The 25,672-nt window shown below is 52.0% G+C and overlaps 2 protein-coding genes across 2 annotated transcripts; one reads left to right on the top strand and one right to left on the bottom strand.

Moving 5' to 3' along the window:
* Positions 1-5,878: 5,878 nt before the first annotated feature.
* Positions 5,879-10,200, top strand: LOC149809175 (casein kinase 1-like protein 12). Its single transcript, XM_089994973.1, has 6 exons — positions 5,879-5,954; positions 6,268-6,308; positions 6,393-6,462; positions 6,541-6,689; positions 8,292-8,796; positions 9,968-10,200. Exons 1-6 carry the CDS (start codon positions 5,879-5,881, stop codon positions 10,108-10,110), a joined length of 984 nt encoding a protein of 327 aa, XP_089851099.1. The 3' UTR covers positions 10,111-10,200.
* A 1,723-nt stretch (positions 10,201-11,923) lies between these two features.
* On the bottom strand, positions 11,924-15,236 carry LOC149809174 (peptidyl-prolyl cis-trans isomerase B-like). The gene is made up of 4 exons (XM_089994972.1): positions 15,204-15,236; positions 14,636-14,750; positions 12,461-12,721; positions 11,924-12,042 (listed from the first exon to the last, which is right to left on the bottom strand). Exons 1-4 carry the CDS (start codon positions 15,210-15,212, stop codon positions 11,924-11,926), a joined length of 504 nt encoding a protein of 167 aa, XP_089851098.1. The 5' UTR covers positions 15,213-15,236.
* Between the last annotated feature and the right edge of the window lie 10,436 nt (positions 15,237-25,672).

Genomic DNA, 25,672 nt, shown 5'->3' with positions numbered 1-25,672 from the left:
GCAGACACAGCCACGGCCGCCATCATCATGAGCGTACTGAATACGTCCATGGGCGGGGCGGTTTGCTGCACAGGACTGGAGGACCACACTGTGATTGACTGCATTGTGCGCATATTTGGGGACGTTGTTTCTCGCCGATACGTGTAGTTGCCTGAACTTGATGGTAGCTCTGCATGACATCACCATGCAGGTTACATAACACGCAGGCGCATCAGTATCTGAGACGATGCTTGAACCACCCGTACAATTCTCAGAGGGCTCCAGATCCGGCAATTGTCGCTCTCATGGCAAGGGCTTTACTGATGCTCCAATCCTAAGAGTTTGACTTCCAATTTTTTTAAATCTAAAATATAATTCGCAGAAGAATGTAAAAGCACTTGATAAGAAATTAAGAGTGAATACGCAGGGGTGCACGCGCGGACGCGCAAGGCTTTCACCGCTGGTACCATGTGCCACAGTTGTCACCTTACCATTACTTTTTCAACATAGTCAGACTGCAATACTGGAAGATGTGGAACAAAATGAACAGGCACGACTGACGACCAGTACGAAATCTTATATACATGTGCATGGGGGCCACGTCGAGCAACACGTACCGCGCTTGAAGGTTTCCACATCTTGGTTGACTTTTGCTACGTCCCGTTCTACTTCTTCGAGCATCTGCAACGCAACCTCACCAAGCTTGAAGACACTTTACAGCATGTTGTGTCACCATTCCCACCTGGGCGGATGATTTGCTGTGTCGAACTACACTCACATACAAAGAAATGGTGAAGAACCCTGCCCGTGACGACCACCAAGTGGCTGTGTATTCAGCGCACCTTGTTATGTTGCATCATGATTCGCCTCTGAAAATTGAAGATGTCGCTATGGATGGAATCGATGTCTGCAAAGAGATCATCCGAATTGAATCCTGAAGTCGCCTTGGCCATAACCTTCTCTCGCTGCAATCTGCAAAGACGCAGCCACGTAAGAGCACATAACTATCTGCGTTTGGAAATTCATGCGAAGGTTCGCATCAGCAAACTTGGAGTCCTCGCCTAGGGACTGGAAGATGAAACTCTTGCACGAACACACCTTGGAAAACTCGAGAAGCACACTGGATGGCGGAGATGCCGGAAGGAACTGGGACGAACAGTCAAATTCACCGAAGCCATGGTTCTTATATCTGATATCGCTAACTTTTCCCCTCAAAGGTTCTGATCTTGCTCTGTTGCAGCACAGTAGATCAGGAAAAAAAACAAAGTACACACCGTGATAACGTCTTCGGGACGTGCAGAAACACAATATTAGCAAGCAGCTGAAGCTCAAAGGCTCTGTTATGACATGGCATTGTATCGCTCGACGTACAGACTGTCACCCAGAATTCGCGGCACGTCACGTGCATCTCGAGACCCTTCCGATTGGGTGAATGTCTGGACCCAGGATGCCCTGGACTAATGTGCAGGTGAGCGCCAAAACAGCACATTATGCTGGATGGCTGGGCGCACTTTGGCTCTGGGACCCAAGGAAAGCCCAAGGAAATCGTTGAATGCATTCAAGCCGGCGTGTCCCACATTACGCTTTTTGCCCTTTCGCTGATGCCATCGCTTTGCATTCGTGGACACCCCGGCGACATGATGGCTATGTCAAGCACCCGCATTGGTCTTCAGCGCATCGTCGACGTCATGAAGGACCACTTAGACATGTGGAAAGCACCAGCCTTGACTCCAAATTCCAAACACCGATTACGAAGCCATACGGAAATCGCCCTGTCGCCTTTTTACCCCCTCCCGCCCTTTCCCCCCTTTTCCTTGAAGACGCTCTGTGGCCTGCGCTGTGACAAGGACGGTTGGCGGAGCATGCTTCTCCCACACTCTACCTTTCCCACAACCGCACTCGAGCTCTGTCTCTAGTGTGTTTGCACCCGTTCTCATTGGTGCTCCCTGAGTGTGGTGGTTCTGTGCTGTTGTGCGGTCTTTTCGGTTGCTTTCCGAGAGCGTTTGAGTGGTCCATCCCAGTGCCACCGGCAGTGGTTGGATGGTATTTTCTCTTATCTGTGTAGGTAACTTAACGGTAGCTGTTATCAGTGCGGTCGAGACCTACATGGTCTTGTGTTGTGTGCGTTGCGTTTTGAGAGAGTGTCGAAACTAGCGTGCTTGCATCGTCAGCGGTGCTTGCGTTGGCTGTGCGTGGCTCCAGCTGATAAATTAATTATCGATTACAATCAGTTGAAATGTCCTTTTCGTGTCTGAACACTAACCTGGTTACATCGTCAGGGGGCCTGAGAATACAGGTTAAGAATTTCTCATGTGCGTGCCACATCATGGATGTGTGGCCTGGGACACTTCATTCAAAGCGTGTTGGCGTTCCTCGAACTCGTATCGCGCCAAATGTAGGCCATGTTGCTGACTGAGACTGTTACCCACCAGCATTTTGAAGCTGATACAGACTATTATAGTGGCAGATCCTTTTGGGTGGCTAGTACACCCACCGCCTGCCCCGTTCTGTTCCATGCATGCCGCCGAAGCGCTTCGGGCAGGGTCGTTAGGACTCCAAAGCACAAAAGGTTGCGTCGCCTTTTGTGCCTTGGAGTGATTTTTGATCGACTTTGTCATTGATTGTCTTTTGGGAGCCCCTTGTCCTCGTAAGACATACACTGTCAGGGGCCCCATAGTGTCACTGAGGGCCCGGATTGCCGCGCCATCCATCCGCACTACATCCTGCAGACATGCACTGATCTGCAAGCACATCTTCATATCTTTAACAATTGATACTGTTGTATCTTTTGTGTTCACACCACGTATGCACAAGGTCAAATCAAACGAGGATCAGGCTTACTCGCGATTGCTAAATTCCAGAGAGATAGGCCACATCATGCTGAATGACATGAAATTGTATAACAGCCACACCACCAAGTCACGTAAACGAGTACGCTGACTAAAACATGTGTTTAACGCAATGAGTGCAACTCGGAGTGTCACTCGCCATCCTAGCCAACCTACCAAGTGGCAAGGACGGGTCCATTGGACGTAGGAGGGTGATGTGGAACACGCCTTCCTCCCATGGTAGGGATATTTGAACAGTACTGGGTGCAAGGAAACAATTAATCGCATGTTCCTGGGTTCTCTGGGACCGAGCGTCGATGTGCAATACCGCTTTGAGCCGGGCCAGCCAGCGATGCTTCCCCGCCATGTTCTACGCTTCGTGCTCCTCGCTTAATGTGGGTATGTCTCGTGGTTACTTTTCAGGCTTTAGTAGATTGTGTGCAGCCCGTTCCTTGTCACTTGATCTCGTCATGGTATTCAGGTTGGGATCAACCAGGTTGTCTGGCACGCTGCGTTTCTTATCAGAGAGTTTTGAGACGTGTTCAAGATGGCAGAGTGATTGCTTCGAATTCACTGTCTCTTCCTACTCTTAGTTCGGAGTGAAGTCTCTTTGTGGGTCGCCCTCAGGGTTGCTCCATGGCTGGAGGGCTCCATCACTTTCGTGTGCCCGTGAGTGTGGAACGTGAGTGTTCAAGTTCATGATGTAGTACTTCAGGTTACAATTCCACGACATCGCCTCGCTAAATAGCTTTCATGCGCAACTGCCAATCATACATGACGAGCCTGCAACAAGCAGTATCTGAGGAAGGCGACCCACCGGCTGATGTATTACCAAGTATAGGAGTTGAGGTTGCAGTTGCATGCAGTTGCAAACGAGCGAGCGCCATGTACACAAGATACCCAGCAATACATTGCAGCCTCTCTGGCAGCATGTACAACCCGACGATCTGCACAAGTAAATCAGCAGCTGGAGCAGCAAGACACCGCACATCATGAGCGAGCCACATCAGCGCCCTTTCGTTTTGCCGATTCTAGCACACAGAGGGTCCCCATGGCATTGACCTGGCTTAGCAGCTTGCAGCTTGCTGCCTTTCAGCAGCTTCCATTGGTGCAACACACCAAAACCTCGGATCTAAATGGCCCTTCGTTCAGGTCATCAGCTGGGACTTTGACGGATGATCGTGCAGCTGCTGACATTGAATTATCCTCCTTTGTCGGCCAAGAACATGGTCTTGGTGGACCCTCGTTGCTGCGCCCACATGACCACTTGCATGGCTTCGGTCACCAGCAGCAGTCAAACGCCCGCCTTTCAGAGTTGACTCGCAGTCCCGACCATCTTATCATGCGCGAACGTCTGGTACGTTTGGGCATCGACTGCCATGCAAAGCATGCCCCTCAAAGCAAGGCTATCCCGAAGCGCTTTCTTCAACAGTGGTATGGCGCGGGGCAAAGACCTGCGCTCCCTGGACAGATGGCCATCGGCAGGGACTCACATTTGCAACTTTTGACACAGTTGCAAAGTATGTTGTCAGGGCATGGTGTCATAGACAAGCATTGCAGCACGGGCAACATGTGGATGGACAGCGTCAAGCGCAAGCGGAGGAAGAAGATGAATAAACACAAGTGGAAGAAGCGCAACAAAGTTCTGCGCAGGCAGACGAAGGTCAGTCGTGGTGCCAAGAGGTAGCGTTGTGATGTCGGCTGAGTACTTGCTTTGCATGCAATGACATGAGGCGCTCGTGTTGCGTGCATGTCATGTAGCTGCTGTTTCACTCGGACGTTGCAGGCTGCAGCCTGTCAGCTGGGTCATGGTTTTAGTCGACAGGCAATGCATGTTGTAACCAACCCCCTTTCATGGTTCACTTATGGGTGCGCGTGCATGTGACCCCCACTGACAATAACATTGACACGGCCTTTTGCCCCTCCAATTGCACACATCTTGTCTATTCTGCCGACACCTCCTCACTTCATCGCTGCTGCTTACGTTGTTCACATTTCGCTCATTTGGATTTCAGGCCTGCGGGGTCACCTTCTCAGAGGAGCAGGCTGTGCCTGGATTCCCGGCTGAAAGGCGTATTGTACAACAGTGTTTGAATTAAACTAGTCACAATTTTCCAAGCCTCTGTCCAAGACAGGCAGTCTGAAGCAGCCAGCACTCCGCAACCAAGGAATCGATCTTTCCTATGCAAGCTGGATATTTTGCTGTATTGCACTACGCGTCGACGAGCATATGCTTGGCCACGGGTTACGCAAGCGGGGCTAACCACAGGATGTGTCGCACAATGCCAGCTAAGCCAGTGTGCGCAGTCAGGTGAGAGTGCTGCATATATGAAACGCTATTGGGCGTGAACACTTGTGCTGACGCTCATAACTTTGTGCACCGTTAACTCGTACTGAACAATGCAACGCTTGTGCGGCATCTTCAAGATTGCAGTCAGCGTAAGGCGCTACGAGGGTTGATAATTGACTGCTCAGGCTTTCTTTTGAAGAAATTTTCTTATTCAGGCACAAGAAAGTTTGGCCGCCTGTACCTCAGGAGATTGTGAAGACCGGAAGAAAGCCCTAAAATGGGAACATCCAGGAGGTATATCTAAGGGTATTCTTAAGAAAGACATTGCTTCCTGCGCAATTGTCACAAAGTTTTTACTTAAAAGTGGTGAAAAGCGGCAAAGCGCGGCATTTTCTTGAACTGTCTATCTCCAACTTCCGGTAGGCGTCCTGATTTTTGGGACCCAGATTGGGTCTTTAGAGCCAGAAAATCGACCTTTATGTCTGTCAATAGTGCCCATCCTGATCGATGCATGACCAGGACAGGTCACGTGCCAAACAAGCTGCAAGCGGACGCAACACCAAGCGGGTTCAAAATTCCAGCCTCGCCCCTTGTTAACGTGTTCGGCAACTATAGGTGTGGGTGCTCTCTGATGTGGAGCAAGGCGCACTCTAGACTTCTTCTGTCACTTGGTTGCCCGTTGGACCATCTTACATGGCTGTCCGGTTAGAAGACAGCATTTTAAAGCCATTCACATCGACTTTTTCACCTGTAGTACATTTGTGGACATTCAAACTTTAAGATGGACATCCGCATCGCCGGCAAGTTTCGCCTTGGCCGGAAGATCGGTGGTGGGTCGTTCGGTGATATCTACTTAGGTACTCCCTTACCTCTCCCCTTATCATCTCAAACGGCACATTCAATGTCACTTTTTTCGTATTGGTTGGGGTTTTTCTATCTCAGTCTCTTACGCCGTGCCTGTACACTTGGGCCGGCTTGGCAGGTGCTCGTTTGTGAGGAGGTCAACTTGAAAACGAGCGTCCTCTGGTTCAGCTTCCTTCTGGCCCACTTCTTGTGACTTGGCATCTTCATTGCATGCGCTGAAGGCCGTCATGCGCATGTCTTGGTCCGTATGTTTCAGGTCATCTCAGTACGTTCGTTGTGTGCGTTTTGAACGAGTGTTTCGTGCAGGCACACATATCCAGACTGGCGAGGAGGTGGCCATCAAACTTGTGCGTTCTCTCGGCATTCTCCGTGATTTTGTTGATGCTCGGCGTCTTTAAACGTGTGCGCTCATCCGATGGTGGTGTTTGCAGGAGTCGATCAAGACAAAGCATCCACAGCTGCTTTATGAATCCAAGCTGTACCGTGTCCTTCAGGGTGGCAGTGCGTTCCATTCGCTCATCAGCAAGTCTTTTCGGTTGCGGGCTTATGCGGACTTGAGAGTTTTCTTTGCGCCTGCAGGTGGCATTCCCACCGTCAGGTGGTTTGGGATTGAAGGGGATTACAATGTCATGGTGATCGACCTCCTGGGGCCCAGCCTGGAAGATTTATTCAATTTCTGCAATCGTCGGTTCAGTCTCAAAACAGTTATCATGCTGGCGGACCAGCTGGTGCGCTTCACATCGGGAGTTGTGACATGTTCTGTGCAGGAACGCGTATTAAGTTGAACACCTCGATTCACTCATTCGGTCGCTACATTATGACACCATGGTTACAAAATGTTTTTTGAAGGTCGTGTTGAATGATATAACGGTGCAGTTTGTATGTGAGCTGTTTTTCAACCCGCTGACTTTGGTGACGCAACCGTGAAAGAGGTCGAGAGGACCACACGGGATAGGGGGTGCAATATCAACAAAGGATCACAGAATGATCCTCGTCGCGTTTGCCGCCGTCGTGTCTATCGGTAACCTTCTTTGTTGCACTCCCATGTCAATTGCCACCTATGCCAGCATAAACGACTCACGGAAGCAGTGGGTACCAATGGGCAGTACAGCTGTGAACGTTCGATTCGTTCTCGACATCGGCCAACCTGCTGAAGTTTTACCAGGGAAAATGCTGGTTTGTGTTCATGCGAGTTGGTGTTGTAGTATCGAAATCAGACACAGGTCACTGTTCGCATGTCACATGCACATATTTACAGCTTGTCCTTGGCGACTATGAGCTAAGAGTAGGAACTGAAAAATCAGCATTACTACATGGAGATGGGGAATATTCATTTGGTGTTGCTGTTGGCAGGAGAATGTGCTGAGCAGCCTTGCTTCCTTCAGTAGCAATGTCCGCGAGGCAAGTTGAGAATACGCTGATTTCCGATTGGACTTTGTGCTTTGTTATCTTAGCTGGGACGTCCCGCTTCACAGTGGTTGTGGTATTGTGTGGTGCGGATGCATCATGGAAGTGTTGTGTAATGGCATGTGGCATGATAATGCACCTGATCAACTGGTGCTGCCGTCTGCACCTAATCACTGGTGCGGCCGTCTACACCTATGTGCGTAGTACCTGTGAGTATATTTACAAGTTCACTTTGTTAAGACTGTCGTCAACAGCTTTGCATGGGACTTGTGTGCGATGCTGTGCTAATGTAGACAGCTTGTTGTTTGCACCCCGTGCTATGGAGAAGCCGGCACATGCAATGTGTATTGTCATGCATCCTTCCTACTTTGCACATTCCAAGATGATGCTGGTTTGCTGGTTATCACGCTCGTGCTGAATGGAAATAATGGTAGTGGCATGTTATGTGCGCATGTTTTTTCGCAGTTGGGCATAGCCCAGTCCCCAACACGCGGTGACACGCTCTTCCAAGTATTTGCTATGTTTCCTTTTCTTGCCTTCTGCTGTACGCTGAACCAGCCGTGTGAGTGACGCGACGCAGACTGGCACTGCATCCTGATGTATTACTAGCACAGACATCAGCTCATGGTCTGTGCAAGTATCACATAAGATGAGGATGCAGCGCCGGTCTGCGTCTCTCACATGCCTACTGTTGTTCCCCCTCATACCTAGTTGCTCTCATGTCACTCGGTGTACAGTGTTTTACCAGACCCTGTAAGTTGCAGGTCTCGGTGCCTGAAAATGCATGATTTTTTAGGTCAAACCCTGCTCTGGCAAATCCCTGTTGGTATGCCGTGCGTTGCGTGCTGGTGCTCGCCGGCCCTGTGACAGCCGTGGCTTTGCCTCACTTCCTTCCTCCTTTCAACGGCTCGTGCCCTGTGCAGTTGTCGCGTGTTGAGTACGTCCACTCCAAGAGCTTCATTCATCGGGACATCAAGCCAGACAACTTCTTGATGGGCCTGGGAAAGCGTGCCAACCAAGTGCACATCATTGACTTCGGCCTGGCAAAGAAGTACCGCGACCCCAAAACCCACATCCACATCCCGTACAGAGAGAATAAGAACCTCACTGGCACAGCCCGATACGCCTCCATCAACACACATCTAGGCATCGAGCAGAGCAGGCGGGACGACATCGAGTCATTGGGGTACGTGATGATGTATTTCCTCCGCGGCTCGTTGCCGTGGCAGGGGCTGAAAGCAGCCACGAAGAAGCAGAAGTACGAGAAAATCAGTGAGAAGAAGATGGTCACGGCGATTGAAATTCTGTGCCGTGGCTACCCTGCAGAGTTTGTCACGTACTTCCAGTACTGCCGGTCACTGCGCTTCGACGACAAGCCTGACTATTCATACCTCCGCAAGCAGCTCAGAGACCTGTTCACAAGAGAAGGTGCGCACCCTGAGCATTGCATTGCCGGCAGCTTCGCTGTCAAGCCCTAGTCGGTAGCGGCCGAACTCAGGATGCATGACGCTGGTGCATTGAGACCTACGCAAAAGCATGCTATCAAACCGCTTTTGAAATCTCTGCTGGCCGTCTGCTCACTGTGGTGCGTGAATGCAGCCAGCTCGGTGGCAATCATGCTTCCGCATGATTTTGACTGGGCTGGCTGCATTCGACGTACGCTTATGTTGCGCACGCAGCAGCATTGTCATCGGGAAAGGGTTCATGACGGACACATGCACCATTGTTTGCAAACGAAGTGCGACCGGAGCGATGTGTTGCTGACCACGCTGCTTTTTGGCAAGAGGTCGCAAGGCCAGGGGCTGCAATCATGGTTGCTTTGGACAGATCAAGTGAACGACTGAGCGTGTGGGGATGTCTTATCGGGGGGAGTCGCAAGCCTGATGCACATAGCAACCATGGCCGCAACCTCTAGCAGCTTTCACGACGCCAATAGACAGGTTGATACCTGTGATATCATGTTGCTGACCTGACAACGACAAAGTTTGGGTGGCACCGTGAACGCAAGAAATGTGTTTTGAATTATCTGATACTGTTGTACCTCATTGGTGTGGGAAAGGGTGCCAGAGGCATGGGGCATTGAAATGATCGTTGATGTTCTGGCTCTGTGCATCAGGGTATCATGGATTTTTTGTCATGGTTTTTTACATCGTTTTTTGAATGCCGTGCATGGCGTGGGAGTATCAAACTGTGTTATCAGCTTGAATCGGCAGTCGCGAATAATGGTCGGCTTGGCAATGGCAAGGCGTCATGACTACAGCCGGGAGGAGTGTCATACTATAGCGGATTCGCGCTTTCTGTGACTGTCAGCATGACGAGCGTGCACTGGCATACCAGCAGAATGTTAATCGCCCATGCGTTTTTCCTTGCATGATGGCTTTCGGTGATTTCGTGGCACTTGCGATCGATGTACTTGCCTTGGCGTTGACACCAACGCTGTGAAACAGGGTTGCACAGGGTCATTGTATGTTCAGCTCTTGTATACATAGGTATTTGCCAACGACGCATTGGGGACTTGCAGGCAGCACACATGCTCATTGGACTGCGTTGCTTAGAATAAAACTAAACTATTCCCTGACAGCATTGCAAGTATGTGCAGCGTACCAGTGGGATTACGTCTTCGACTGGACCGTGCTGAAGTACCAGCAGACGCAAGCCAACCGCCGCCCACCTCGGGAACCTGCAGCGTTAGGAGGCCCAGCAAACGACGACGAAGGCACTGATCAGCGCGCCATTCAGTGATCTACCAGCAGACCCCGCCAGCCTTATGCAGCTGAATCTCCGTTATGCGTCAGGCTTTCCCCCTTCTGGCCCAACATGTCATGTGCATCTTGTGACCTGCGCGTTATCGTGTGCGTGCAGCTACCTTTGCGGTGGATAATTGCGCTTGCACGGTAGATTGCGCTCAGGAGAATCATGTACCAGGCACTCACCGGCGCAGACCATGCGAGGATTCCCAGTTCTGGCGATGCTTGGCTGCCATCACCAGCATCCAGTTTCTGCCGCAGCCTCGCAGTATCTCACCATCTGCACGCACATGGCTGGCTTTCCTTTCTTCCCCTGACAGGCCAGGCTCACTACTGTGTGACCTCTGTCATAATCTCTCGGTCTCTTGTCTCTTCGTGGTCAGCAGTGAGCACAATGCTATCAGACAGCACGGACAGGGCGGTGCTTTTTGATCAAGCACAGAAAGCAGGAGCTGGAATTTGAGGTATTAAACCGCCATGTTTGCAGTGTCTCTCGTCATGCACTGCTCGCACTGTTTGGTGAGTTGCTTGCTTCGCTGCATGGATCTTAGGGGTTAGGCCGTTCTATCTCTGTTTGACCGCTCGTAATGATGTTCGAGAGGGTTACTCTATCAGCTCTGTTGTCAGCTGCTGGTAGCGTGCCCAACGGACCATGGCACTGATGTTTGTCTGGTTAATTGATGTTGTGTCTGCTGCTCTGAGTTGCGGCAGCTTCACCACCCTGAAGAGGAGGGTTTGCGTCACACACATATGCGTGCTGCTGTTTGTTTCAGCTTTGCCCGTGTGAATCCACATGTGCAGCTTGTCATGTGGAGGTGCTGCTCAAGGTGTCATTTGCTTCCTAGCCCCTGCATCCAGCTGGCACTTTCAAACAATTTCTTTGTTTTATAGATGTCTGGCGTGTCTGGCAGGTGTGGGTGCTGCGCTGAGGAACGGGCTTGGCATCGCTTGTTGAATCGTTGTACTACCCTTACCATACAGAACTGCGGTGTGTTAATGAAAAACACAGTGCGTGGGAAAATGCGACTTCTCGTGAATTACATCCTGGAGTTTGCAACATTGAATCCTAAGTTTCTGGCTGTCAGAAATGCTCTACCTTAACCCGTCAATGGTGTCCAAAGCAGACAATAAGCATGGCTGGAACGCGCACATGCATGTCATGTGAAACCGCATCATTGGATTCTGGATGTGCACACGCACAACAAAGTTTTTATCAACGCAGAGGGAAGACAATGGCAAAAGTACAAAGCGACGTCAGAATCACATGTACAGGGTATGCTCGAGACCGTCCCGCCCAGGGAACCTCAAATCAGCTGAAAACGTTTAATTCTATTAGATTAAATGGTTCAGTAATAGTTGGGGAGCGGGAGCTCGAATAAATTCATTGATAGGGTATCAAACCTGTAGGTGTGCATGCTCTGGTTGTTCAAAAGGAGAACTAGGAGTTTCGGAGTGTCATGCACGACACATGGTTGTGACCATCTCGCTCAGGGGGGCTCCGAACACCCTGTAATGCGGTAGGGGGGTTGGGGGGGTTCCACTTCTCAATCATGGTGGGGGAGTCCACATTAACCTACCAGTGGGGGGTTGGCTTACCACGGGGGTTGCCAAGGGGGGTCAATCCACCGAAATACAAGGTTACATGAAACGAATGCTAGCTTGCCATGGGTTCAAATGTTCAAAACCGTCTGAATGTTGTCCTGAGCACAACAGTCAATGTGGAACATCGGAGATGGTTAAGGTTACATGAGCCTTTGACACCGCTGACACGTGTGGTGCATCGCTCACCAGGTGACCAAAATTGTTACTCACAGGAGGCCTGAGTCGGCAATGCGGACAGGCTGGTACGGCTTTCCAGCACCATTGGTGGCAACATTCTGTACTTTGTCCACCACTTCGTAGCCCTCAATGACCTTTCCAAACACGACTGCAGCACACACCATCAGCTCAAGACACATGGTTGACCAGCATAGCAGCACGCATAACCAATGTGATCTAAGAATGCACTGTTGCCAAGAATGCACATGCAGCTCCTTCTCGTTCGACCTCCTTTGGCATGCACCAACGCACAACACAAGACTCAGCTTTGAGAGGTGAAACTGTACAGGCGTGTAGCTGCACAACAGATTCGATGCGATTCAGGTATTACCGTTAAACAAAAAGCATATGGGGGCACATGATCTTGCCATGCAACTTTCCTATCCTCTATCAACGTCAGCAGCGTGCATATAGCCACAAACGTAATGCAGAACAACAGATGCTAGGCTACTGGTACATCCAGCTCTCGCACAACCGCCATGCATATGATCCATGCCAATGAATAAACCGGCAAGCAGAAAGCTTACCATGGCGGCCATCCAGCCATGGTGTAGGCACGGTTGTAATGAAGAATTGGGAGCCGTTCGTGTTGGGGCCGGCATTTGCCATGGAGAGTGTGCCAGGGCCACCGTGCAAGATCTTGAAGTTCTCGTCAGCAAAGTTGCGTCCATAAATGGACTTCCCACCCGTGCCGTTTCCACGGTCGAAGTCTCCGCCTTGAATCACGAAGTTCTTGATCACTCGGTGGAAAGCGCAACCTTTGTAGCCGTAACCCTTTTCTCCCGTTGCTGCAGCGCAGCATTGGTAGTGGTTGAAACCGCTGCCCGGAGCACATGATGTCCACAAGATAATGATGTATCTTTTAACAACACTAACGCAGCCAACATGCACATTGGCAACTCCAAGAACAATCGACATGAAAATCCACAATTCCGAATAGTCTTTGGCCGTCATGTCCAAAGGAACATATTTTGAGCCCTTCTGCTGTTTGCTTGAACGTCAGCTCTGTGTTCACACGCTCCATAGCGTAATACCATCAATACATCACATAATACGTAATACCATCATAATTGTAATACCATCATCATCCACAGAAGGCCCAATCGTCATAGTTGCCTGGTTTTCATCAAACTTCACGCTACACATCATGTTGTCAGCTGTGTGTCAGAAGGCACCTCCTGGCAATCAGCCCGCAGGACTGCCCTTAATCGGTAATGATGCGCATCGCTTGTATTGCCACAGCCATGAATGTCACAACATATCCGCTCTACTGTCCATTGGCAAACCTCGATCGATGCCTGGCCATAGCAGCTCCCTGGTGGGCCCAGATTTGCTACCACTTCAAAATGGCCATGCGGCTCTGTGCTGTTCTGAACAGCCTGTTCGCACATGCGTGATAGACACATCCAGCTCATCAAGGCACCCTTTTCAGCATACACATCCTGGATGTGTACAGCAATTGCAGTACACCCATGTCCACGCTCTGGCCTTCGTCTACACTTCACCCCTTGCCATCCATGTCTAGCTGTGCAAACTATGTGGGGTGGAGGAACAGCCCGTGATGCAAGCCTTTGTGAGAATAAGCCCACTGCATAAGCTGAAACAGGGCCCCACCAGCTGCACGAGTGCAGAGTTGCTCAACCGGCGGACAAAAAACCCAGCCTGCTACCATTAGTTCCCAGAGGTCGAGCAGGAATGGGTGCATCTGTTTCGGTAGGACCACACAAAATATGCTTTAGCGTCTCATGCAACTCATGGGCATGTAAAAGGACAGCATGTTTCATCAGCCAATGTTTGGCAAAAACCCCATCACGTGGCACTGTGCCTGCCTTTCCTTTCATTGCGCTTGGTGCTGTGTTGTCTCGCCTTGCGGCCGGTGTCATTGACGTGTGCTTTTGGGAACCGGTGGAGCGGCACTTGAGGCCCGTTTCCCAGCCTGGGCCCGAGTGCCCCTGGGTACGTCTCACGTGTTTCACGGCGGAGGGAACATGGCGGAATTCCCGATTTCTCTCATTCTTTCTTTTGACCACGTGCTGCCCATTGCAGTCATGCTTCTTGCAACGCTCAAAACGGGTGGCAAGATACGGGTCATGTAAGAGAGCCAAGGAGCGGACATCATTCACACCTGCTGTGCACATTATCTGTGGCTCGTGATCTCAGACTGCCTGCTGCATTGTTGCAGTGTGAAGAGGTCGTAGATACTTTGAGTAATGGATGCAGTTTCGTGTTTTCACCAGGTCTGTAATACCTGTCGCATGGGATCGTCTGGACGATCCCCCAGCACCAAACGAGGCATGTACCCTGAGAACGTGTCCTCGTTGTTTGTAGTCGGCCACAGGAGTTCAGGCCACGGGAGTTCTGGCAGCACCAGCTCTAAGCGTGTCTTCCCAACATTATATTATCGGAGTGCATGGATACGTGTAACCATGCTCCAAGATACGAGCAGCCTCCAGGCAGATGAGCGACTGGTATGGCTATGTGGTTGTACACGTGAGCTGCTCGCACATGTGCTCGAGTGGCAATGGTTCATTGGTTGGATGAAAGTCATTCAATAGCGCAACACTAAGTCAGTAACAGACGCCAACATCCAGCACATTATTTGCGCCGCGTCCGCCTGTGGGGCCATGTCCGCTCACAAAAAGGCAGCTTGGCGCGTCCAGTACATAGGGGTAAGGGTTTCTCAAAAGAGGAAAACAGCGTACCGAGGGTTGCAAAGTTGGCAGCTGTCTTAGGCACGTCATTGCCGTACAAGCCCATGACCACTCTGCCGGCAGGCTCATCGCCTATGGTGATGTCGAAATATACCTTCTGTGTAATCTCAGGGTCAGCAAGGGCACTGCAGCAGCATCCTTGACGTTATGCAGTATTTTTATCTGCGAGGATCTCGCAGAGAATCTGCAGGCTGTATCTCGCATGCATAGAATCAAAACATAATCTGTGGTCCCACTGTCGTAGCTCCAACTTGCACCAGGAAAGCGTCAGATTGGTGATCTGCTGGGCCAGAATGACACATGACAACGTTTCCATATTTTTAATCAATTCAAGAGTTGAATCAGCGTCGCTGGCCTTGGGAGGTGCATGAGGAACGTAAAACCCTAAAGACATTTCATGTCGAGAGGGTGGTGTGTGCTATCGCTCGGATCTAGACCAGCATCGTGTATGTACTGAGTCCTTTGAAGTAAAATACCTGTCCGGGATGCATAGGCTGACTGCCACAGGCGCCAGCACGCACGCGGCGCCAGTGACGAGTGTGCTACGCCTTGTGGCTACATCAGGCATGTCCTGCTTCGACGCCCTGGCGAACAGAATACGTGACTTCTCCTTCTGAATGCATATTGGGGTTGAAAAGGCACGTCTATCGAAGGTGGCGCGAGGGCCGCTGCAAGCTTGAACTGCGTACATTTTAGCTTGCGACAAGAGTGCACACAACACGATCCTTTTCCAAAAAGCCCTCAAAGCACATAAGCGACGGACGCGTCAAAGATAAATTTGCAACCAATCGCCACTCTGGCGCGGACTTTGCGTGACAGAATTGTGAAGCTGTTTGCGACGATCTAGCATGTCACAAGCGCTATCTCTTGGGCAAGGTGCTGCCAGTAATTCTGGCCCCAAGCCTTGACTCAAGGGGGAGCCAGGACGCCCCTTGCGACGTGGACACAAGAGGCCTGCTCCTCAACTCTTCCGTGCACAACGGGCAAAGTATTCCAGTCATCGGATGAGCACGTGAACGTCTACCTCGCCATATCGTGATCATCTACCTTGCCTCAGGCGATGATAATGGTAGCACTGATTCCCAAGTAGCGACATCCGTCCCGACATCCATGGGATCCTTGCGAAGCTTTGACATCCCTCCCAACATGCATCGGGTGCTTAAGCAATCGCTGCAATCGCTGAAGTCCAAGGTGACAAGCTTGTCCTCGCTCGCCACGTTGGATTCGCCTTATTGCAAAGCTTTGTCATCCCTCCCAACATCCATTGTGTCCATGTCATCGCTCGCCTTCTTGGATTTGCATTGGTGCGACGCATTGACGCCCCTCCCGTCAACTCTCGCTCCATCCATCGGGTCCTTGTCCTCGCTTGTCACCTTGGGATGTTGGGAGGGGTCCCTCATCCACCGCGTCCTGGTCGTCGCTCTCTCGTCTAGACTTGCGCAGATGCGGAGCCTTGACATCTCTCCCAGTGACCCTCAGGCCCCTGTTTTCGATTATCCACTCAAATGGCCATAAATTCAATGTTCGGGTAGACGCACCTTGATGCAATCTGTGGGGGTTGATTGAATGGGGGGAATGGTAGCACTGGTTCCCATGTAGTACTTGGAGTTGCCAATGTCCATGTGGATGTGTTAGTGCTGTGAAAAGATACACCATCGTCTATCCTATATTCTATATATAAAAATTGCCCAGCAGAGTATTGCACGGAACTGTCACCTAGATCAATTCACCTTGATGTTGTTGATCATCTGAATCGAATGCCTCGCACACCAACGACCCCAGCTACCGTCGTCACCTTTGATAGGGTTGCTATTGGCAAGGTCTGCGAAGAATCAAGAATGTTTGGTCAGTTTGTTTGTGTTTGTCTTCATACGCGAGTCGGAGCTGTTATCTTCTTCCGCTGTATGTAAGAATGATCAAACATGGTGCATTGTAATTGCGAGACCGGTGTTGCTCGTCGGCCTAAGCTGTGTCCCTGTATGCAAGTTTAAATAACATGCATGCTACGGTTCACCAGACGCTGCAATAGAACATGGACATTGTCTTTGATGTCACGAGCATGTTGTGGATACCATGGCAAAAGCTGGATGAACCTCTGTAGCCTCGACCTATCTGAACTGGAACTTGTAGTCTCAACCTATCTGGACACAATTTTAAAGTACGTCAAGCCTTGTTGCTAAACGATAGCCAGCATGGTTTGCTATCTTTGTGCGCACTCATGTGTAATAGTGTTTGAAGCTTCTGCAAATCAGTAGAGTTGACACTCCCTTAGTTCAATGTCACTGACAGCCAGCAAGCCACACAAACCCACAACCGTTGCATGCTTATTCACCCTGGCAAAATCCAGCCTCTTTCCGAACCAGGCCTTCATGCAAAGGCTAATAATAGGCAACTTAGTGGTCAGCTTCCCTGATTTCCATCACAAAAGCATCAGTCATCACAGGAGGAAGTGCATTTCCTCGTAACATCCATGTTGGATCTTCATGGCTACATTTTGACGGCGCCGCGGTCCTTCACCCTGTAGTTGTTCCACTTTACCCATTCCCCGCGGTGCTCCAACGCTTCGAAGCGAGGGGCGTCTCTCTGGAAGTCATTTGGCAATGCAAACGCCAAGAACTCGTGGTAGTTGATGCGGCCGCTCCCTGCAGCCAGTTCTTCGGGTGATCATCCTGTCAAACTATGCATGGGGTTGGCTCGGGTGGGCATGCGTGCAACGTGGACTGTGACAGCATTGTCATCGAGAAGTGGTCCAGCCAGAAAGTGCATTGGCATTGTGGCCTGCTCTTTGTTCTCCCTTGGACACTGTGAACCAGCTGTCCAAGGGAGAACATAGAGCAGGTTAGGGACAGTGTACTACGGAAAGCTGTATTCGATTACAGGCGTTGCTATTGCAGAGACCACTGGGGGTGCTTTTCCGTGCTCAGGGCTAAGCCTGGCAGTTACTGTTGAACCATGACGGTTGACCATTGGTTCAACTTTCAATAGATGCCGCCCAATTTGGGATGACAACTTTGCTGCATCTCTTGGATCATGACAATAGTCAGTCGTCATGGATCGACAACTTCTGACCCAGTTGTGGCACACCAACATTGCCTCACCTTCGTGGGCAGCAAAGTGAGTTGTACATGTGAGAAGTGCTGATCGTCGACAATTGCTGCACTCAGGCCGCATGGGCGGAAAGACTCACCTCCAGAATCATACTTCCTCAGCAGCTGTGTCACATCCTGTGGTGAGCAGTCAACGTGCCAGAGGTTGAGGAACTCTAGGAATTGACGAACACTGAGGCTGCCGCTGCCGTCTTTATCCATCAATTTGAATGCTCGCCTGAGTTCGTTGGTGCTGTGCTTTGACCTCTCTTTTACACGCTGGCCCAGCTTCTTCTCCAGCACCATCTACAAACCTCGTACTCGATCAGCTTCAAGAATCAGTCCATGGAGCATGAATGATGCCATGCGGTTCCTGTGATGACGACATATCCCTGCAATGGTCACCTGACAGCAATTTCTGCTGCAATTGTGCCGTCTGTGTCTACGATGTGTGGCCGTGTCGGGGGATTCTTCAGAACATGTGCTGCAAGGTTGCGCTCGTCAGCAATTTGTGGTGGTGGCAACTTGCATGACACATCTTGTGACCGCCGCATGTGCTGACGAAGGTCTGCCTCATCACCAGGATAGGGCTTGTGGTGACAGGTGAACGGACCGTCCTCAAGCCAGGACTCTGTGCGATTTGCACTGTTTGCAGGTCATGCCGCAGCGGTGATGCGGTAACCTCCGCACCCCCCAAACTCCCCACCTCCACAGCCAAAGCCCGTGATTATTATATGTGATTGCTATCAACACAGAAGCAGAGCTCATGACACCAACCAGATGCCAACGTCAAATAAGATCTTGAACCATTGTGGGCAGCTCTCGCCTATGTGGCTCATGATCACCGTGCTTGAGCAAGGACGTGAACTCGGCACTTTCAAGATCGCTTGGGGCCATCTTGATTAGGGGCGCATGGTTCTCAACACCATGCACGTCAATTCGACATGTACGTACCACACGGTTGTGATCAGCGAAGCACATATCGGTGTTGATTGTTCTTGGCGTGTTGTAAAATTCGTGATCCGCTGATATCATCGGATCACGTAACCGAGAGACCGAGAATTCGGATCTATATTCGCTGCTCCATTCCCTCTCCACCCCCTGCACGCGTTGTTGAGCGTTGAGTCGTTCGCAAGTCCAGTTTGTGGCAAGGTGACTTGGCGCTCTGGCAAAGTTCTAAGTTGTTAAGTCGATTGACAGCGTTAGTTCGTGAAGACGGCCGTAATTATGTGCCATAAGTATGTGCACATGACCATGCCTTGCAATGTCCATCATCGCACTCGAAGTCCACAGAAGAACCTCAAAGCACAATTTTTGTGCAATTCAATACTCTCAGTATTCACAGGACTTGGAATGCACAGGTGCCTCGGCGCAGCCACACTTTGGTGATGGTACCTCGAGTGGCACTTTTTGCTGCCGTGAGCAGACAACGGGTGCACGAAAAAGCAATTAGCATTCAAAGATGAAAATATTTCTTTGCTTCTGGCTCGCTGACATTGTGAACAGCCCCACATTCCGCTGTCAGCACGTGCTTCGTCACGACGTGAAAACTTGCAACTCTCGACACTATTCCCCTTACCTTCCTCTTTTCGTCTCCAATTTTGACACTTGAGTATATCCAATTGTCCGCTTCGGAATGACCCATTCTTCAAGACTTGAAATTCTAAGAGGAATAAAGGACAGAACTAGTCTTGAGTATCACAGGGGCAGCATCTTGGAAAAGCCAAATCGTGTGCGCTGTCTTGCCCTAAAGAATACGGCAACTTGAAGCAGCATGATAGAATTATATGCGTGTATTCTTATCAACATCTTGTCAACAGATCGTGGCATCATGGGTTGGTGACGTTGTGCTATCCGGATTGTGCAATCCGTGGGGTCGAGGCAGGTTGGCAAGTTCGGACTCCCGGGGTCCAATGTGCCGGGCTGCACATCAGGACAGGACGGGGAGCACTAAAATCGTGAAGTCATGCAAACAGTCTGAGTCTCAGACTGAAAGGGGCGCACACAGTGCATGTGTAAGGGGTGGAGGACTGATTTGTGGAATCGACCACAGCACCCGTGCTCAGAGATAATCACAACACAAACACCCCCCTGCGGCAAGCTCGGCAATCAGAATGCAAGAAGTGCACTACCGAAGGGGAGGGCTTTGGCAATAAGACAGGGAGCCTTGGCTGATCTTGTGCTGTTAGTAGCGGGTTGATGCAGTAGCCCTGTGAAAAGAGCGAATCATCATGCTCGCATCCGCCTGCAAAGGCGACAGTCTCAACATGCCCACCTATGAGACTTAGTCCCTAAGGATCCCCACATGTGTATACTATGTCTCACAAATTCGTCAAAGGTGCCAGTTGGACGCGTCCAACTGCCCGCCACCTGCAGACCCTAAAAATGGCACCAACATCCCTTACCTTGCAGCAGAATGGGCATGGAAAAGGACACTGCATTTCCAACTCAAAGTTCACGCAGCCGCTCAAAAGCAGCCCGAAAGCAAGCTGTGCAAAGGACGTGACTATGTGCTTCACAAACAAAACCACGCTGGTCAGAAGGCAGTTCTGCGGACTGCTGACTCGAGCTTCACATCCATGGGGGAATCCACATAGGCATGCATGCTACTTCAAAGACTGTGTCCCACTATCCGGATCAAAGAACCGGGCCACCCAAGCAGGCGCATGGATGTCTCCGTATTTGCCTTTCAAAGACAGACATGACTTGGCCTTCTCCTTCATCTTTGCATCGCAAGCATACAGTGCCTCCCAGTGCTTGTCCTTGCTGAGCTCCGGCATGATCGGTATGGGCGCGCTGTCATCACGGGCAAGCACGCCAGCGAGCGGACCACGCGCTTGCACAGCCCGCAGTGGCTCTATGGAAGGTAGCGGGCGCTCCATTGTGGGTGCAAGATCGATGAGGGAGGCGAAAGCATGAGGTGGCAGAGCAGACGGTGCTTTTCGGAACGCAGCAGATTCGGGCAGGGTGGCACACGCGGCTGTCAGGACACGAGCTTGCCAGGAAAGCTGAGCCCGCGACGCGTTGGCATTTACGCTGCCAGTCGCGGAAGTGGGGGGGCTGGCTAGAGGTGCTTTGGGGAAGGATGGAGGGGGGACCGTGAAGGTCAGGGGGCCTCCGTCTTCGGACCTCCTGATAGGTAGCCGTGTGCGGCCGTCGAAGCCATGAGGAAGGTCTGGCAAGACGGGGGGGGGGGGAGAGATTGAGACCGCAGCGCGGCCTCGCATGCCAGGTGGGTGAGCTGCATCCAGCCCTTCATCATCTCCCTTCTGCAACGAGTAGCTGCGGGGTGTGGCCGACGGTAGCGCGTCGGCGTCGCCTGTTCTACGTCGAGCTGGGGACTCTGCAGGCGCACGTGCGTCTTCAGCTCCAGGCTTCTTCGAGAGTGGCACGCCACGCGGCGGCGGCCCTGGCGGGGCATCACGGTACCGCTCGAGCGTGTCGGGGGGCCTGGTCTGCCGAGCATCTGCGTCACTGCCACGGTCTCGAACCCACTCAGAGGGGGCTCCTGTCACATCGCCAGACCCCCAAGCCTCGTGCCTGCTGGGCGCTCTCTCGATCCGAGGCAGCCGTGCCGCAGCAGCTTCCGGCTCTGCTCTGGACCCCGTGAATTCGTCCGCGTTGCGGGCGCCTTTGCCAGCTAAGGTGACTTCTCGGCGACCTTGCAAGCCGTTGTCACCAGGCCTGCCGCTTGAAGGGGCTGCAGGTAGAGTGTCATCTACCGGAAGCCCCATTGCGGCTTTTGTATCGTCGCGCCGACCTCGTTTCTCCCGCTCGTTGCGTTCCTCCGGCCACTGTACTTTGTTGCGTCGGCTTCGCGTGTCAGTCTCGTCAGGCATGGCAGGCGCAGGAGGGATGGGCATACGAGAGTGCGGACTTGTCAGGTGTGTGCCACTCGTGGCGCGCCAATCCCTGCCACGTCGATCGTGGTCTGGGTCCGGAACCCCCCTTGAACCTGACAGGTGCGCCTCGTTGTCCACGTCGCCGACGCTGGCCCCTTTGTCCATTACACGCCGTGAATCAGGCCTAGCAACGTCCTTCTCGAAACGCGATCCATGACGCACTTTCTCTGGAGCCTGCACATGGATCATCCATCGTCATTCCCTATCATACAAATTCCCTCACCCCACCAAGCACACTAGTAAGCACTGCAATGACCCGCAAGACCCGCTGCCTGCTCCCCATTAGCTCTGACTACCAAGGTCAGGATCGCATCAGCAATGTCGAGGAGGTCTTTTTCCTCGACAATGCGTCGGCATGATACATGCAAAAAACACTTTGACAACGGTAATAATAGTTTTACGCAACTCTTGCACGTAAGGTTGCATACAAACATTACTAGCTCAATGGACGATGCAATTGCCAGTGCAAAGACATGGCAAGATCCTCAACAGCCCACGAGCAAGCGACGACAGCAGGAACAGCCAGCATCTCACATCCCATTCTCCTCGCAGACAAGGCTCGGCATATCGTCCCAAAGATACCATACAACATGCTGCGACTACACGGGTGCATGCAAAAGCTGGGCACGTACAGCATTTGCCGCCTCCGACCTTTCCTCAATGTTGCTGGCACCTCGTAGTCCGCTGCGCACTCCAGCAGCCACACCATCGCCCTCGTCAAACTGCCGCTCAGAATTGCGCTCGCCCTCCTCCAGTTTGCCGTTGTTCGCTCGGCTGCTATCATCACCGCCGTGCGCAAGCGATCTGTGCGTCCTGCCAGACCTACCCTGCCCTTCTTGCTCTGCCGCATCTCTCCTTGCTTCCTCGCGGCCCCAGCTGACGGCTCCCCTCCCCCCTCCCATTTCCCTGTCGTCCCGCTCGTGGCTCCGTTTGTCACGCGCCCCCCCCCTGCCGACGACAGCATCGCGGTTCATTGTATCATGGTCCGGATCCTCCCGACCCTGCTTGCTAGGCCCTGCTGCTCTGCTGCCATCTCGCTGCTCTCGCCCACGTGCACGGCCCTCAAGCGCCACAGCAGCCTTGCTGTCATACTCACGATGCCCCCGCCTCGACGCGCCATTCTGCAGTATGTCATCCGGCCCATCCGAGTCCGTCGCAAAACGATTTTTCCGCTTCGGCTTACGAGTCTCCCCCTCCTCGAGCGGGGAGTCGATCTGCCTCCCGCCACGGTCGCCGCGGCTCAGTTGTTCCTCCGTCCTATGCGATGTGGTATCCGCTGCCAATCTCTGCGATTCAACCTGGTCGCGGCCACGGCGTTTGTCACCGTCGATGTCCTGAGGTCTGGATGCATCGGCACGTCGTGGTTGCCTAGAGGGCGACAATGCAACATTGCCGAGGCGATCGTCTACGGCTAGCTTGCCCCGGCGCGGCACCACGCCGTTGGGCGAGTGTGATCGCTCACCCGGCTCACGATCCACGGCTGCTCGGCGCCTGCCATAATGATCAGGTGCATCAACGGCATGACGGGAGCCTTTCGGCAATGGAGAATCAAATGCATTACGTGGTGTCCGGCCCTGCGGGAGTGCATCTGTGTCTCGTGCGGCCTTGGAAATACCCTGCCCTGCGCTTTCCTCGGTGCGGGGCAACTTTGACCTGCGACCGGAAGCGCCGTGCCCCCCGTCGGCTCTGAGAGGTGACGAAGGAGGGTCGGCAGTTGAGGGTGGCTTGGCTGGTAGCGTATCGTTCCCAGCATCGTCTAATGCATCCCATGCCTCGTCAGGCGCTATGAGCACCTCTTCTTGAAAGGCATCCTCCTCGTCGTAATCTTGGAGCGTGTCATATTCGTCGCCCTGCAAGTGCGATGAATCATTCAAGGCACAGTGTGGGTATAACCACATCGGAGGGGAAAAGCATGGCTAGGGGTGTCATACTTGGTCGTTGCATGTGCATGTAACTGCAAGTGTGCGCAAGGCTTTCAGGCAAGCTTGCGCATGAAAGCCTTGCGCAGCCCGGGCAACACCGAGTGTGTTGCGATGACCATGTTCCTTCGAAGCACCTCTGGCAGATTCGCGGCGTTTGATGCTCGGAATTCAATCAGTTTGTTTATGCTGATTCCCACTGCCGTTGATCGTCATCTCTCATGAGTTGTGAAGTGCCTGCAGACGCCGTTGCAACATGGAGTGTGGCTATTGACACGTTGTGGAAGGATTCTCACCAGAAAGAGGCTACTGTTCTGCCATATCGCTAGCCACAACACAGTTGCCACAATGAGATGCCACGTCTTGTCCTCCTTGTTGAATGACACGTCCAGTCGTAGTTGCAACCTAAAAAGAATGTCAAACCGCAGTGCCCATGCAGTCTGCCAATCCAGGATCAAGACCAGTAATAGCAACAACCGACAACATGGAGCTGCCAGGTAGCACTCGGAGCTGTCAATGACATTGACAATGTTCGTGTGCATGCGGTGCATTTGTCAAAAGATAGATCAACATGTGAGCAGGAAAGTACCATATCCGAAGGTGCCCAGCGCTCGTCGTCGATCCCCCCTGCCTCAGCTGGCTGCCAACGGTCGTTGTCGACCACATCGCTGGTGCGCTCCGCTGGCACGCTTTTGTGTGTCGTTGCGTTCTCATCTTCTCGTTTGGTGCTCGGCTTCTTTGTGCTCAGATTTGTCCGCAGATCCCCTCCCCCGGGCCGCTCGCTGCTCTGACCTTTTCGCTTCAGAAGCAGGCGCAGGTCCATCGCACTCTCAGACGCATCTGCGCAGACGTACGTTCCCTTATAATCAGATGCATGCATCAAGCTTCATGGTGGACTCAGATGCTAGGTAGGTCGCTGCCATGACCGTGCTGGCCAAACAGGTTAGTTTCCAGTTGACTGACTTGAGTCTCCGGGCGGGACTGATAGACCCACATTAATCACGGGCAAGCCAACCCTCAGCCACCCCTGAAATCGGGGCTCCCGAATCGGGTCAAACGAAGCGTTGTCATGTTACTTACCCCGGTTGCGACTTCGCAATACAGACCTCTGCAAAGTTTGTGTCACCTGTCCTGAGTCCTCTAAGCTGAGGGAAGTTGCTGCTCCCAATCCACGTGCAGGAGTTGGTTGGCTGTCTTATGTGCGCATAACCTCGGTGTGCATGTGTATATGCGTGCATTCCTTGCAGGCCTCCGTTGCCACTGATCACCTGGAAATTTGCCCATCTCCAGAGGCCAACATGGGATGTTGAGAGTTCAACCAGAGGAAACTCTTTCCTGTGTACCATTAGCTGGGAATAAGACCTCCCGAGTATAAAAGTGCACCCAGATTTGGACATGTTCAGCTAGAAGCGTACACCTGCAGCAGGTGACCTGCACATTGATGGGCACAGGCTTCGTCCACGCTCTCCAAGCAATGGTACACAATGAACGAGGTTGTATGAGACATGGGATCGAGCTTTTTCTAATTACGCTGGAAGAACGATCACAACGCAATCGCCAGATTACAGGATGTCCAAGGCAATAAGACCAGCTTTGTCGTTATAGAGACCGTGCCTTCAACGCGCTTCCTTCTCAAATCACGCTCCTTACTCGAGCGTTTCTCCTTGTGTGAGCTGTGCTTCTTCGGCTTATCTGAGGTGGCACGCTTGCGTTTCCCACCTGAGTTACCGCCCATACTGCCGTGAACTCAGGGGCAATAAAATCAGGTCAGCTGCCCAACGCCATCATTACAAAGTTTTCGCGATGTGACTTTTTACGTGCATCTCAAGATACGCATGGGACCGGTGCAGTTGAGGCGTGCGGCAATCTTGCGATGTACCTGTCAAACAGCCACAGGGTGTCCAATGCGAAAGGTTGTGAAAGAGATCGTGATTTGAGTAACAGTTGAGGCTTTCTGCCAGAAATAACTGGCTGCAGACGTAGCACATGAAGGACATGGACCATGCGTGTTGAGGTGCATGACTCAGCCAATAGGCTCAGTAGCCGATGGCAAAGTAGCGATGCTTATAGGAACAATGAAGGGAACGATGCTGATGAGTAGCCGCGCCACCACTGAAATGA

This window comes from Nuphar pumila, unplaced genomic scaffold (genome assembly GCF_984573655.1).
Source record: "Nuphar pumila unplaced genomic scaffold, dmNupPumi1.hap1.1 HAP1_SCAFFOLD_1613, whole genome shotgun sequence".
NCBI lineage: Eukaryota > Viridiplantae > Streptophyta > Magnoliopsida > Nymphaeales > Nymphaeaceae > Nuphar > Nuphar pumila.
Note: the sequence above shows the minus strand (reverse complement) of the source record. Positions and strands in the feature narration are given on the sequence as shown.

Excerpts from the sequence above, each read along its gene's own strand:
- LOC149809174 (XM_089994972.1), bottom strand. Across the intron at positions 12,722-14,635 it reads TGCCAACTTTGCAACCCTCG|CAACGGGAGAAAAGGGTTAC; the intron begins GTACGCTGTTTT and ends GCTGCGCTGCAG. Across the intron at positions 12,043-12,460 it reads ATGGCTGGATGGCCGCCATG|TCGTGTTTGGAAAGGTCATT; the intron begins GTAAGCTTTCTG and ends TGTGTGCTGCAG.
- LOC149809175 (XM_089994973.1), top strand. The coding sequence starts at position 5,879 with ATGGACATCCGCATCGCCGGCAAGTTTCGCCTTGGCCGGAAGATCGGT. Across the intron at positions 5,955-6,267 it reads GTTCGGTGATATCTACTTAG|GCACACATATCCAGACTGGC; the intron begins GTACTCCCTTAC and ends TGTTTCGTGCAG. Across the intron at positions 6,690-8,291 it reads TCATGCTGGCGGACCAGCTG|TTGTCGCGTGTTGAGTACGT; the intron begins GTGCGCTTCACA and ends TGCCCTGTGCAG.